This window comes from Pleuronectes platessa, chromosome 12 (genome assembly GCF_947347685.1).
Source record: "Pleuronectes platessa chromosome 12, fPlePla1.1, whole genome shotgun sequence".
Lineage (NCBI taxonomy): Eukaryota > Metazoa > Chordata > Actinopteri > Pleuronectiformes > Pleuronectidae > Pleuronectes > Pleuronectes platessa.
In genome coordinates this window covers 13,289,358-13,303,897 of record NC_070637.1, presented here as the reverse complement: position 1 = coordinate 13,303,897, position 14,540 = coordinate 13,289,358, and the positions used below count along the sequence as shown (strand labels likewise).

The 14,540-nt window shown below is 45.8% G+C and overlaps 1 protein-coding gene across 1 annotated transcript in view; it reads left to right on the top strand.

Annotated features, from left to right (window-relative positions):
* LOC128453809 (collagen alpha-1(XIX) chain) overlaps positions 1-14,540 on the top strand; it is a 97,782-nt gene that overhangs the window by 31,244 nt on the left and 51,998 nt on the right. Inside the window, exons 14-16 of the mRNA XM_053436898.1 lie at positions 766-795; positions 883-909; positions 1,429-1,482. Coding sequence (XP_053292873.1) covers positions 766-795; positions 883-909; positions 1,429-1,482 — 111 coding nt within the window. The remainder of the gene's footprint in view (positions 1-765; positions 796-882; positions 910-1,428; positions 1,483-14,540) is intronic.

Below are 14,540 nucleotides of genomic sequence, written 5' to 3'. Positions count from 1 at the left end.
CAATTCAGAGAGTGTGTGTTTTTGTTTGCGAAACCGCCGTCGACCAATCCTTGCCGCCAAAAAGCTCTTGAATCTTGTCATCTTTCCCAGTTGCCGTCTTCGACAGCATCCTCTACGTGTATGACACCTTTCTAACATTGGTTGCCTCAAACATTTGACATGGGGGGGCTGGCAGGAAAAAAGTTATGGACAATTTGAGTTCTCACATACAGCCCCTTTTGAAAGTTTCAGGAAATGTGTGTGAGCGCAGTGGATGTCTGAAAGCAGCTTTAGCCGCAGCTGCAATTACCTCAGGACGGTCAGCCTCCCCGTTAATAGTGTTTTTCCCCTTTTATTATTTTTTGTGCGAGGCCGCCGACTGACATGATGGGCAGTATGTTGTGAATGTCCATTTCTGCAGCTGTTTCCGAGAAAAGTCAACAGCGTTTGACTTGTGGATGCCAATTGAAAGAAGACACCAATTATCTGGCTCGTCTTTGAAAGCCGAGATGTCGTATGTGGCCTTGTATCCATTTTGTGGCGCGGTTGACAGACGACTCTGTCTGCCCTTTTCTGACAGTGGCCAGCAGGGCTTCTGGGGAGTTGTAATAGTCATGCCCGAACTTTTCTCAGGGTCACTGCGGCCAAGGATAATTACTGTTCCTCATGACCAATTGTTTTGCTTGCCGTGTAGCTGTCTAGTATTGTTAGACCTCATATGAATCATGTGCAGTGTGTCCTCATATTGATTGACATGTTATGTTTGCTTGTTTGTTTGATTCCCAGGTTGACAAAGAATGTCTCAAAGGAGATCAGGTAATTTAACTAAGTTTACATTGTTCTTGCTGAAAACATCTAAAGATAGTTTTTCTGCTAACATAAATCTTTATTTACCACCCTCAGGGCCCTCGAGGTGACAAAGGAGAAAAGGTAAGAAATGTATCCCCACATTTAAGGAGAGTATCTGACTTTTGTTTGTTTTTTCTCGGCGCGATAAAGTGCACATAACATGTTTTCAAGAAATTAAGCTCAACTATTAAGTTCATCAAGCAATTATTGAAGCGCCATGAGCATATCCTCGCACAGGAACTTCAAAACAAAATCACGGCTGAGCATATACCTTGATTAACTTGTTAATAGTTCCTTATTAAGATACTGCGTCGAATAATGGAATGACGCTCTGATCAAGCGAGGCTGAAAATTGCCTATTAGAGAGAAGTCACCTAGAAACTGCTGTGAATACCCCCCCTCGATCTATTCATGGATTTTTAACTCAGCTCATCCTACGTTTCCTATCCCTGCAAATAAGCCCGCTTGTTCTCAACTGGTCTGCACATAACATTTGGCGGAAACATCTGTCTGCATCGGATTGCGCACAATCTCCCCCTACAGTGCCATATGCACATGAATGTAGCACCGCATTCATTATGACACATGTCCTTTCTGCAGGGACTGGCCGGGGTGCCGGGTCAGCCAGGGGAGCCAGGCAAGGAGGGCAAAAGGGTGAGTAAACAGAAACCGTCCACCGGTTGTGTGGCCTGGCCGGTGCTGGGAAAGGCCAAACAGCAGCTGAGTGGTTGCTGTTGGTTTTTTTTGGGGTGGGGGGAGGCAAAGAGAAAAAGGTGGCAAAGCAACAGGCCAGGAAAGAAGTGAAGGGGTAAGTGTGGCCCTGTTGTAATGTGTGACAATTAAAGAATGGGCTCTGTGGTCAATGGGTCACTTGCGCTCACAGTGGGACTGGCAGCACACGTGAGTCTCAGTGGGTTGTGGTGAGCAGTGTTTGGTTTTCTATAAGGGAGACGTTGCCTATTGAAATGTCATTCATTTATTTCTCACCTCTGACTGCAATAACTAAAAGTGGTGTCATTAACCACTCAAAGCACTTTACAGCAGGAGTCACATCCACCCATTTACCCACACACTTGTACAGCGCCTCTACAGGCATCTATTAACCATTCATACACTGTAGGTACTGCCGGAGCCAGGGATCAAACCACCGACCTTCCAGTAGACAATCCTCTCACCACTTACAAGTTTTGTAACACAATGCATGAATCAAAGGTATTTATTCACTGCACTTTACTTAATTCAGCACAGCTTACTTTCAAAGGGTTCGTAGCAGGAAGCAGTCTCTCGCAGTCTTTCTGGGAAATTGTGAAAATACATTTTAATAGCTGAGAGGTTGAACACGTTATATTCACATACCTTGACCTGACATCAGTAATGTAGATGTTAGACCTTGCAGCACTGTGGTGGGCTGAGGATTGAAGGAATGTTATTGTTCCTTGACATCACAGCTGAAATGCACTTTCCAGTGACAGGTGGAGAGAGGGTCTGTGTCCGACTCAATTGACTTGGGGTGAAAGAGGCGTTTGGTTTTTCTTTATGTCTGAGCCCAACCCGAGCCCCATGCATTTAAACATTTGTGCCGAACTAGGCACCGTTCAGGTATCCTGTGCTGTGATCAAAAACACTAAATACTAGATCATATTTAAGTCCTCTTCAGACGACTCCCAATTCTTGTTTGTTTGCTAGAGAATGCTCATGAAATGGAAAAGAAAACAAAAACATGTGGCTCCACTGCAGCAAAATATAAAATATATAGCAGCTCGAGCTGTGGAGAAACCATAAGTAGGTCAGGCAAATGCTCTTTTCAGATTAAGCGAAGAGCCGATGAGATGATGCACAATACACCAGACATCTGGACACAAGTATCTCAAGAATTCCAACCTTCTGTGCGCGCTTTCGTTCAAACTCAAAACTTGTTCCAATAGCATTAACAATGCATGACCCATCATCGCCTGTGTTACTTCTCAATGGATCATTTCCCCACACAAAGTAACAGAATCTGTTGTCAGGGAAAGTATTCACAGTCAACAAAAGCGAGCTCAGGGGTTGCTGCAGATGTTTTTTTTTTCCGATGCGTTTGTCTCGGTGCCTCATTAGCCGGGTGTTATTTTATAGCTAACCTGACTCGAGGAGGGACCGAGCGTCGAAGGGGCCGAGGTGTCAGAGGCATCAATTATGGCGTGCACTTTCCGGCTGTTTTTATGATGAATCTTTCAATCATAATTGGTTCTGAGGAAATGGAAAGTCAAGCCGTGTTTGATGTTGTGGCTTCTCGGTTTCCTGTTCATAATACTTATTTCCGCCGGTTATTTCTTTGAAGACTTTGTAGGTAAAACAACTGAAGGGTTTTTAGACTGGCCACTTCAGACTCTCTGCTGCTGATCTTGAACACACAGCTCTGGTCTATTAATACCCTGTCTTTGATGGCCGGCTGACTTCGTGGTGACTGTTAATGTGCTAAGGTTTCTGCTTATTCTTAGCGCCGGGAGTCACATGTGGCCTCGGAGGTTGTTGACCAACCTGTGTTTCCACGGTTCGACGTTCCTATTTTTAGGAAGGCGGACACGTATCATTATCTGGGGCTAGCTAGCTCGTGGCAAGCTGATACAGCAAGAGACTCTCACCCAATTAGCAGCTCTTGTCCACGCCTGCAACTCACCGGTTCCACTTCGGAGCCGGGGCTGCGTGCACGGGTGACGCACAGTCTCCCGACGGGACACTGACCGCTCCACGCATCTCACAGAATAGCCAGGAGTGGAAAGCTTTCACAAGGCCTCAGATTCAAGCCGGACCATCTCTCACACTGTCCACTCCAATTTATTGTTGAGGGGAATTCGACCACTCTAAGCCATTTAGATTTGCTTCAAGGAGACGTGGAGGACGTTGTGGTGAGGAGAAGAGGAATGATGCCATTTGCACTAATCCTCCTCCACAGCTTAAAGCAGCATATGCAAGGGAGGATATCAAGGGCAGTCGCACAACCCCGTCCGTGACCCCATGTCTAACATTCACTGAAGCTTGATTTTATCTTATTACCTTGATGGATGCCTGGTTCAGTTAGTGGGGGACAGTCCAACCGAGGCTAAGAATTTATGGGAATGTATTGCCCCCACATTACACATTGCCAATAATAGTGATGTGAATGGCTTGGTTTTATCCATTATGGATGGCATTGACACAGAATGGCTGGCAAAGAGTAGAACTTTGGGATTCAGCGGGAACATTACGGGCGGATCCAAAAGGAAGATGGGGAGCACCAGTAAAAAAGAATATGGCCCCCTCGCTGATGGTGCCGTGCTAAAAAATTCATCAGGTGCCGTAATGATGTGCTGAGCCCCGTGTTGTCCCCGTGTTGTCACTGTAGGCTGGCCCTGTCCTACTAAGGCTGAGGAGGTGAAAGACAGGCACGATGAAGTGGACAACCTTGGAATGTCCTTGTAGTCATTTGCAAGACAAGCGCTGTTGTGTTCTGCCTGAGGCCCATCAACAAATATGAGGTGCCACATGATAAATTCTTTACATTCACAACAGGGATGTGAGATGTGGTGGAGAAAGCATTACAAAAATACCAAATGACACAGTTTTGCACGCTTATAATAGGACAGAGAACCTACGCCTGGTCATTGCACTTCGCTTCCTTTAAACCCAACAAACACGGGAACACCACGGCAGGCTCAGTTGACTCATGTCCTGCCAAGTCCAACCAGCATACTCTGCTTCGGAGGCTGGCACAGGATCGAGAGTGGGTTTGATGCAGACACGGGTTCACTCCTGTGCACGGCAGTAGGTTCCGATGGATTAATAAATAATCAATTTAATAAATCCCACTTTACAAGGAGTGTCATGCAATTTTAATCCATGCCTAACGTAACCCTTAAGCATTATTAGCTGTATAAATTTACCTCTATAGAAAAATACGACCTCGCTAAATATGAGTCACTGATAAATGTCACGTTGAATCTCTTGCTATGCCATAGAAGCCCCTTGATGTCACACATAATGGACCGGCATGTGTTCTAAAACATTTTTGGGGGATTGTTGCATAAGCATTCTCTCTGCACATAGATTACCTGAATTGATAAGCGAATGCGCTTTTTTCTTTGATGCATTGAATGCAGAGTGCAAATAACGTGAATGCAGAACATTTGATATCACCTTTAATCAGCTGAGGGCCTCTGTGTCAAGGATTCCTCGTCTCCTGCTCGGGAAAGGCGCACGTGTGTGACAGATGTGCTGCGCGGTGTTTGTTCTTATTAGACATCGCCGTGCCATTGCAGAGATGATGAAACCCCGGCAAGCCCTAGAGGAAGCAGAACACTGCGACTGCTCTGTGACAACGTGTGCTCCTCAAATGAATTATGCAGTGAAGATCCTCTTACTGATTTATTAATTTATTTACATCTAGTTAGTCTCTTAAGTTACGTTGATGAGAGTGAACAAGTTGGCACAGTTATCAAATCACATGGATTGGGAATTAACATGCAGGTGTTTATTTTGTGTTTCTTACTGAGCAGGAGACGAGGAGATTTCATGTGAGACAGGTGAGAGCTGACGTTCTCCACTGTCTTTCGATCGTCTCTGTTATCTGTCCCGCGCTGCTGTTTTTTTATCGTAAAGTACAGCTGCATACCTCAACTGGGGCCTTGGGTGGATGACAGGGCGCCACGTGAGAGGCCTGCGTCATATGTCAAGGAGATAAGAGAGAAAAGAAAGTCAAATTAGTCCCCCGAAAAACAAGGCCCTGAGATGGCTGCTGTAGCCGGGCGTATTGAGATGACCTCGTGTGGGGAGAAGTCATTAAAAGAGAGACTTCTAATCTCAGGGGAATCATTTTCTCATTAGACGCTATGATGTGCCATATCAATACTACAAATAAAAGAATCCTCACAGACTAATGACGGTTATTGAAGAAACGTTACAGAGTGGAGCTGGAAGATCCGCCGGGGACTTTGATTTTGCTAACGGGTCATTCATCCCGCGCTGAATCAGTTCCCCTCTCCCAGCCTTTGTGCGGTCGACTCACCATGGCCGCTAATTGCGCTGTCTGACAGACCATTCATTATTTGTTTCATCTTTTCATCCATTGTTCACTTTTGAGTTTGTTATTAGGATGTAAAGATATGTCATGTTTTTCACGGGGATATGACGATGGTTGTTATGTAACAGATGGAGGCGAACTCGGTTCCTCTTACACTTGCTTTCATGTCTTTGCAGCATGGAGCCTCATATTATATTAGTTTGCTTCGGTGTTGGTGGTTGGGTAGAAGCCAGTTTATCAGCAGGGACACTCTCCTCCAGTTCTATAGGAGAGATATCTATTTGTAAAAAGAGTCTCTGTCTTTCTGTTCTTAGATCATGTTCGTCAGCTGTCATCACTTCACGTCATGTGATGGCACAGTGCCAGATCAATGCAAGTCAGTAATTGTAGCACAGACACACTTTTAGTTCTTCAAGTGTGTCAAAAGTGAAAAACTTTTCTGAACCAACATCAGCAACAGCTGCCCGGACACTTTAAAGCAGAATGGAAATAATATGTCAAAACAGCGGAGAGGATCATCTGTCTTTTTTCCCCGCTTGGCAACCGGACAGGCCCACGTTTCCAAAGGAGAGGGAGGCGGTCTCTGTCTTTTGGGAGCAATAGTGGTGTTTACATTTTCCATTCATGGCCCGTGCTGAAAGACTGAGACAGCTGTCTGTGCGTCCTGACCAGGGGCACAGGCATTTTCCCTTTTCCATATCGTCCTCCTTTACCCTTGCTTTGACACATGTCTCAGTGGTTGTCTGTCCTCCGGGTGCTAAACTACCGGTCAACTGTTCTCTCTCAGACAAGTGGACAACTATGTAATCTCACCCCAGTCATTTTCTCTTCCACCAACTTCTTGGTCCAATACACATTTCTGTGTGCTTGGCTTCATCCCTGTTTAAATGTCTAAACGCGTGTGGCCATTTAGCCATTTGACTGGGCACCACTATCCGACTGGAGCTGGGTGGCATTAGACAGGTGCATCGAGGACAGAACATTAGTGTCAGATTAGATACATTAGCATTCATCCACTCTAAAACTAAATCTACGTAATCTCCATTGCACAGTTAATGGCTTTTGTCATTTAACCTAATTTAGCTTGAAAGCGTATGCTGTTCTCTGGAAACCAAGTGCATGCTGGAACTGGAACTCAGATGCCTCTCCTCCACGGGGCCAAGCAAATGCTGTTTCGAGATAAATGAGCTACCACAGTATATTTCATATTATATCAGATGGACTTGGCTCAGGTTCATTTGGATCGGTCTGTGTGTCTGCAGAGACACAAAACAGCCAGTGACAGTGATAGGGGACGAGTGATGGTTCGGTTGCAGGGACCGGAGCTTTTGGCAGCGGTGTCCTGCTCCATAGGTGGAGGCAGACACGCACGGTAATACAACTGTAACAGGCGGTTGACCTCTAGCAGAGCACCTGCAGGGCGAGATTATTAAGTAACGAGTCCCCGGTGAGAGTAGCAGCCTTCCTGCCAGAAGTTCTCCATGGGAGGCTGCCGCTGATTTGGGTGATACAGTAAATGCGTGAAAATACTGGAGCTTTTTTGATTGGAGCGATGCTTTTTATCGCCCAGCTAAGTACAAAGGCCTTTCTCACAGTTGATATTTCGGCTTGTAGATGAAAAAAAAACATGAATGATTGCTGATTTCTATTTCACGTCCACATCATCCTGGAACACATAATTAATGTCATCCAGTCAACACTTTGACATCTTAAAGATATACATTTCTAAAATGATTGTGTACTTATCCCAACTGTTCCCTATAATATAAAAAAAAACTGAGAAATCCACATTTCTGTCAAAAACAAGGGGCGAAATTCTATGTGGCCTTTAAGTTCAGTCATATTTGCTTTACCTGTGGCTTTGTGTGTAACTGCTATAATTTCCATGGCAATTGACAGATGATGATGGAAAAACACAGTTGGTTATTTTTTCCTTCATCTGAATGTAATGGATCACGACGATTCTTCGCCATTTGCTGCATTTAGTGAATAAGGCAAGTCATGTCAGGTAGATTTCATCTGCAATGTTGGCGAATACAACAAGTCCCATGTCCCCACGCTGCTTCAGAACATCACCAAACTAGGTCTTTTGTTCTTCTTTTGATTGAGAGACCTCTAGTGGCAGACGTTTCATAGTTTAGAATTAGTATCCTCATTAATGATGAAGATAAACAAGTCAAGTTATCATAAATGTATTATAAGGAAAAACTGTATTCTGGCATCTCTTGAGTCATTTTATTGTGTATATGTCTTTGTCACATTAAGTATAACACAATCTAACATATACAACACACAGAGCACTTATTAAACAACTGAAATGATATATCGAACCGTTGAGACACAGTTGGTGATCATTGTTGGTCTGTGTGTTATTAAAAGAGTATTTAAATACAGTAGCGTAATGTACATATTTCACTTCTGGCCCTGCTCGCTCACTGAAGCTCAATGGCAAAGTAGCACGGAGGGAAGAATTTATAGGTCAGCGGGGCTCACAGCTGAGATTTTATGACAAGATTTACACCCTGTGCGATTTCACAAGTGTGTGTGGGGGGGGGGGGGGGGGGGGGGGGGAGGATTCGTTAACCCTTTGTTTCGCAGGACGCGATAGGTTATTCTCAGCTCTCTGCCCAAGTTCATGTTGAGGAAATCCAGAGAGCCGCGCTTTGGACACCTGTATTACACCGGGAGGTAACACGTTTGCCCAGTGCACAAGGCAATTCATCTTGTCAATGTCAGGTGCATTGGGAGGGAGGATGAAACAAAGATCTGACCTGATTGGCGATGAGAATGTCTCACATTTGGGCCCCGGTTGGGGAAGAGGAGGGTAACAGGGGGAAGTGTTTGGCACACGCACGGACAGTTGCACAGAGCTTTGATTTATTTGTCGGACTCCCGTCTTCCCCAGAGCGCCCTGGTATGGTGACATCAACGGGTGTCCAGAATAAACACACATTAATTGGCCAATTAATTACAGGGACGAAACGCAGGGGGCGAGACTTTGAGAGGGCCGCCACTTTGATTGCCCGTGATTTTTTCGAGTCGTTGTGTGTGTGCTGTATGTTTGTGTGCGTATGCGCATATGTATACGAGTGGAAAGCTTATGTTCAACAAGGGGTAATGTAGGTCAACACATCCTTCGAGCATTTGATATGCTTGCTGTAGTCGGCCAGAGCATGGCCCTCATTCACACATTTACAACTTAACTTTCTCGGGAGACAGAGCTGGGCGGGCGCGGCGGGGACACGGCAGGAGACATGCACGTCCCCGCCGCTCCAGTGTCCAAATACATCAGGGCCCGGCACCCCGGCGGCCTGTGTCTAATACCTCGCCAGCATTTTCCAGTGTTGTTTCAATGTCTGCCGGGGTCATGCCAACACTAATGGAGTGTCATGTGTCGGATGGGGTCAGCTGAACTGAATTCACTCAACTCTCTGAGGTATGTCACGGGACAGGAGGTGACTGGCCCCTGTGGCTGCCCGAGGAGTCATAGTCCAAGCCACGGCTTTAGTCATTTAAACAATGAGAGTTCTTTGGCTCCAAGGAGTCTGGTAATGTACAGAGACGCTCTCCGGGCATTTGAGGTTACTCTAAGGAGGAGGCCAGGTTTGAGAGACGTTGCCTTTAAAAGGGCATTTCGGATCCAGGATGCTCAGATTGAAACTGTGACTCCATGTCTGCTGTTTCCTCGACAAAGGTGAAGAGAGGGGGACATGGAGAGCTCAGGCTGCGGGAGGAGAGAGGCTGGTCGGAAGGGGGGGGGGGGGGAGGGCTGTACACTGCAGAACACAGAGGCGTGGTAGTGGGAGGAAGCATCACTTGCATTTCTTACAGCGCACAGTTACAGGCTGCCATCCATATTCTGATTCTCCACACTCATCCCGCCTGCAACCAATTCAGATACATTCATCTGTGTCCACTTTAATGGCATGCCAGGGAGCAGCGCTTTCACACTCGCCTGATATTATACAGATGGTAGTGTGTGGGACCTCGGTGTAATCTGTAATGCGTGGTGAATGATATGAAGCCTAAGACTCGCCCGGAGCGCTGCAGTACCCGGAGTGAGCGCCCTGTGGTTCTTTGCTCAGTGTATTCTCTTTGACCTCAAATATTTGGTTTGTAAAATGAACCAGGGTTTATTCAGAGTGGATGTTCAGCCTCCCCTGTTCACTTGTGGGATAATGCATTAATGAAACACTCAGTATCTGTAAACATAGGATGGGAGCAATCTGCCGCGGATGAACAATACGGCCAAAAAGTCCAGATGAGACTGTGAAATTCCTAAGAGCCAAGACTAATAACAGCATCCATTAGGAGATGAGAACATTCAAGAGGCAATGTTAGGGAGGAGCCAACGTGATAGACTCCCAGCTTGCGTGGACACACTGCACAGACATTCAGCTGATCGGTGGGAATCAAGCTCACAGTTTAATACAGATTTATCATCCTCGCCGCATAAAAATGCAAATGCCGATAATATTGTCAGCCCTCTTCCCTCTCCTTAGGAGTTGTTAAAGTCAATGAGCTCTTAAAAGTCGTCACTGAAGACGAGGTGGGGACATGGCTGTTGTAAAGAGACGTTCGGAGCTCCCCTCGGGACCGCCTCGGCTTAGTTTCCACAGACATCCACTGTCTGTATTTCCTGTGTTTGCCTTTGGCTCCAGTGTTTGCATACTGTGCAGGAGTGAGGAGCTGGGTGTTTGCTGAAATATTCCTATAATGCTTATTCTACCCGATGATCTGCGGCGCTCTGCGACTGGGTACCCTTGTTATGCCACCTGTGTCCCTTTTTCTATTGTGTGACTCTTGAAAAGAGGCATAATGCGGTATGAACAATTATTGTCAATCTCCCTCGCTCTTCTGCAGCTTCTCCTCTCGTCTGTTTTCCTCCTCTCATCGTTCTGAGCCCTCTACAGAAACATTTCCTTTACGGTATTCTATGCCTAATTGCCAGACTGCTTAATTAGCGATGTTACCCAACACACATCATGTATTCATGCATTGAGGACATCCATCCTCGCTCAAAGAATGCTCAGACTCTCCTCCTTGGCTCTGTCTCCCTGCCATGTACACAATTTGTCATGAAGCCAGTTTGCCATCTAGTGGCACATTTGCAAATTGCCATTCACGTACATTGGGTCCAGGATTGAGCCTCTGTGAGGAAAGCCTTCATGGAAAGCTCTAGCCAAGAGACTATAGGTGCAATCTTGGCCAGCTGAGCTGTGTCTTAAGTCGGCTGCAGTGTCAGCCATCTCTTTATACGTCCCTGAATATTTAGATGGCTGCGAGTTAAAGGGGGCATTGTGTGCCAGTCAGAATGGTGCAAAATGCTAAGCTGCATTTGAGCCCCTGCCAGGCAGCTGTCGGCTTTGCCGTTCTCTTCCTGCCCCGGCCGCTCCTCTTAACCCTCAGTAAACAACTGGAACAAATCCTATTTTATTGAGGCTTTCACCAAGTGCAAGGGATCTCTGCAAGCTCCAGTGCCCAGGCAATTTCTGAGCTGGTGCATCTGTCCTAAGATGGCATCCAGCAAGGGGCAGTCAGAAGCAGGGAGTCGGTGTCTAATTGGATCCTTAATCAGAAGCAGGTGATGCTGTGGTCTCTGCTCTGTGTTTTCGTGACATTTCAAACAAGCAGGAAGATTGATGTTCACCATGAACCAGAGAATCCTCTGGATGTTTGTCCCTTTCACCGGCTGATTCTTAAAATGTGTAAGCTCGCTCCCAGAAGCACTTTGGCTAAGGTTGTGTACGTGAGTACCATCGATACAAACTGAGGAAGTTTGATGCTTTGCTTATAAAATACCGAATCAGTGCAAACAAGCATCCTGTAGAATTGGCATCAACATATTCATGTATTTGGAAAAAATACATCTTCCCCATTCAAGAGGATTTGTCATTGCAGTGTTTCTAATGTCATTTATTCCCAACATATTAGTTAATAATTAGTCACGTCGCTGAGCTAAACACAGTGTAACACTCCACAGGGTGCTGCCAACGTTTGAGTTTTTTGAGAGATCCTCTGTTAATACTCGACTCTGTGTTTTTCTTGCTCTTGCTGAATCTTATGGTTCACGGTGCAATTTTTTTAAATGAGAATTCCGAAAAATACAGTACTTGCAAGGCGAAAGGATGACATTTCAGTTTTAATTGCAGAATAAATTAGCTTTCCGTTGGCAGTGGGAGTAATTGTCTGCATCTTGTCGGAATCTGGATGCAGTTAAGTGTTCCTGAGGGACTGGGGAGGATGAAATGCATCTGGTTGTGTGTGTCAGTCCCTGTTTCCCCCATCTTTCACAGGCCAGGAGCAGATAAGCATTTTCACTGGGGAGCTGATGTGGCGACAACTCCTATTTCTGTTTGTGCACGAAGCGTGTGCACCGCTCGTCCCTGTGCCGTTTGGAGAGTCAGTGTCCTTCTCTTCGTTCCACGCTTCGTTAAACGACATGGGGATATTATGGGGGCTTTATCATCTTCCCTGTTTTGTATACACATGTGTTTGCCATGTAAATACAGCTGCTGCTCCCGAGCCCCATTCGTCAGTTCCGGTTAAGCCCGGTGCAGCAGCGAGACAATAGGCTCAGGTGGCCTGAGTACATGTCCCCGGAGGCAGACGGGACTCAGCTCATGCAGAAAGAGTGGGAGTGGCATGTGAGTTTCCCAGTCAAGAAAAGGTCGTCTCTCCCGTGAGCTACATAACATTGTCGCAGACCAACTTGGCTCGCTAATGTCAGATAGTTTCCCCTTCAGGATACCAACCTTCCGTGTCACACGAGAGTCAGGCAGAAGAAACGGAAGGCGGTGCAAAGGCTGCTGGTTAAAAGATACAGTCAGACATATACAGTTTGTGGGTGTATGTTTATATGCATGAATTTAAGTGTAAAGATTGTAACTAAATGGGAGAAGCAGGTCAAGGCCAAAATCCCAACAGCAAGAATCACACATCGGCAAATCACAAAGGGGAAAAGCAAATTGAAAAAACATCATGATGTGTGATAACATCCTGATGTCAGGAGAGAATTGCTGACAAAATTCATTTTGTGTTTCGCCGCTTTAGGATTTGTTTGAATTGATTCAGTATTTGATGTGTTTTGTGACGACGTGTTTTCTCTTAGCGTTTTGTTAATTGATGTGTCTTCTTATTAGACGTTGGGATCTCGCCTTAGCCCTCGGCTGTGTGTATTTGCCTTTGGGTGTCTTATGTAATATTGTGCTTGCCTATTTAACGTCACTTTGTTATTTAATAGTGTCTTTTGTGATTCCTCATTGTGTTTTACTGTCACGACGTGCACTTCAGGAACACCATAAAAACTTCATAATGGTCACAAGGGAGCTCCGGCAAGAGCACAAGTCAAAATGATGATGTCAAAGTAAACTCAGGATGGATTTATAATTTAGCAGAGAATGAATCCATCTCGAAAAACAGATGATCACTTTTGAGCGCTCCAGTGGCCTTTATCTTTTCAGAGGCAAACTGGCAAAAATCAAAGATGAGATATTACAATTGAAATATAAAATGAAACGTGTTCAAATGAGTTGAGATAGATTTACACCCTGGTTGCGCTCCCTGCATATAAAAGGGGAAAAATGTGGCCCATCATTTTGTCCTCCCTGTGTGTTGTGTGTCAGGCTGGAGCTGCCTGCCAGCGATGTTCATTTCAAAGCTCCTCCATATTATATCTACTGACCCCTCTCGACAGGGGCATCCGTCAGGTGGATTACACGGCTCTCTTGATGGTATATCTGCTTTACCGTCAAAAATACAAAACCCTCCCCTCCGTTTTGCTCCATCCGTGTTATCCCAGTTGGAGCATATAGTCAGACATAGAATGTCTCGGAGAACATGTTGACATTAGGGATAAGGATTATGGACTCATCATATACGAGGGGCTGCTGCTGTGTGTCACTGTCGCTGTTGACTCTGCTCTCAGATTGAGGCTTGTGCTGCAGGAGTGAGCCGGAGTCTCTTTACAACTCGTGTGAGGAGTTGAAGCCAATCGAGTTGGGCCGGGATCCGAGCGGATTAAGTCAGGGGTTCAGAATACACTGTCAGTCTGCCGAGGCCTCCTCCTTTACCCAGCTCAAAAGTCTCCCCTCTCGCGCTTTACCAGCATGATTATTGAATTAGCAGTTAATGTGGAGTTTCACACTTGTGTTATATGGTTTGCAGGTTTTAAAAGGGAGTTTACAGATAGAGAGGATCAATGTGAGTGTTGAGTCGCACCAGAGCATCTTTCATATACTCAAGGGGGTTAATTCATCTTTCCCTCCCACTTTCCTTCCTTTCCTCCCCTCCTCAAATCCACTCATCTGCCTCCTTCCCTTCCTCCCACCCCTCATTCCCTTCCTTTACCTTCCTCTCTCACTCCCTCCCTCTAATCTGCTGCAATGACCTGAAGGAGGGCTTCACACTGCAGCGCTCAAATAATAATCAAGGATGTTGTCAAATTTATAGGACACCGAGCGTTGCATAGCAACAAGAGATTGCCAGGGTGATCTCACAAGCGCTGGAAGTTGGGTGAGGGAGAAATGGGGCGAGTGACAGGAGACAGGGGAAGGAAGGAGAGATGACAAGAAAAACAGGAGAAGGAAGGAGAGAGGGATGTGAGTAATAGAGTTATGATATTGTACACAAAAGGGACAGATGAACGAGAGGCGGAGGTGCAGAAAGGGAAATG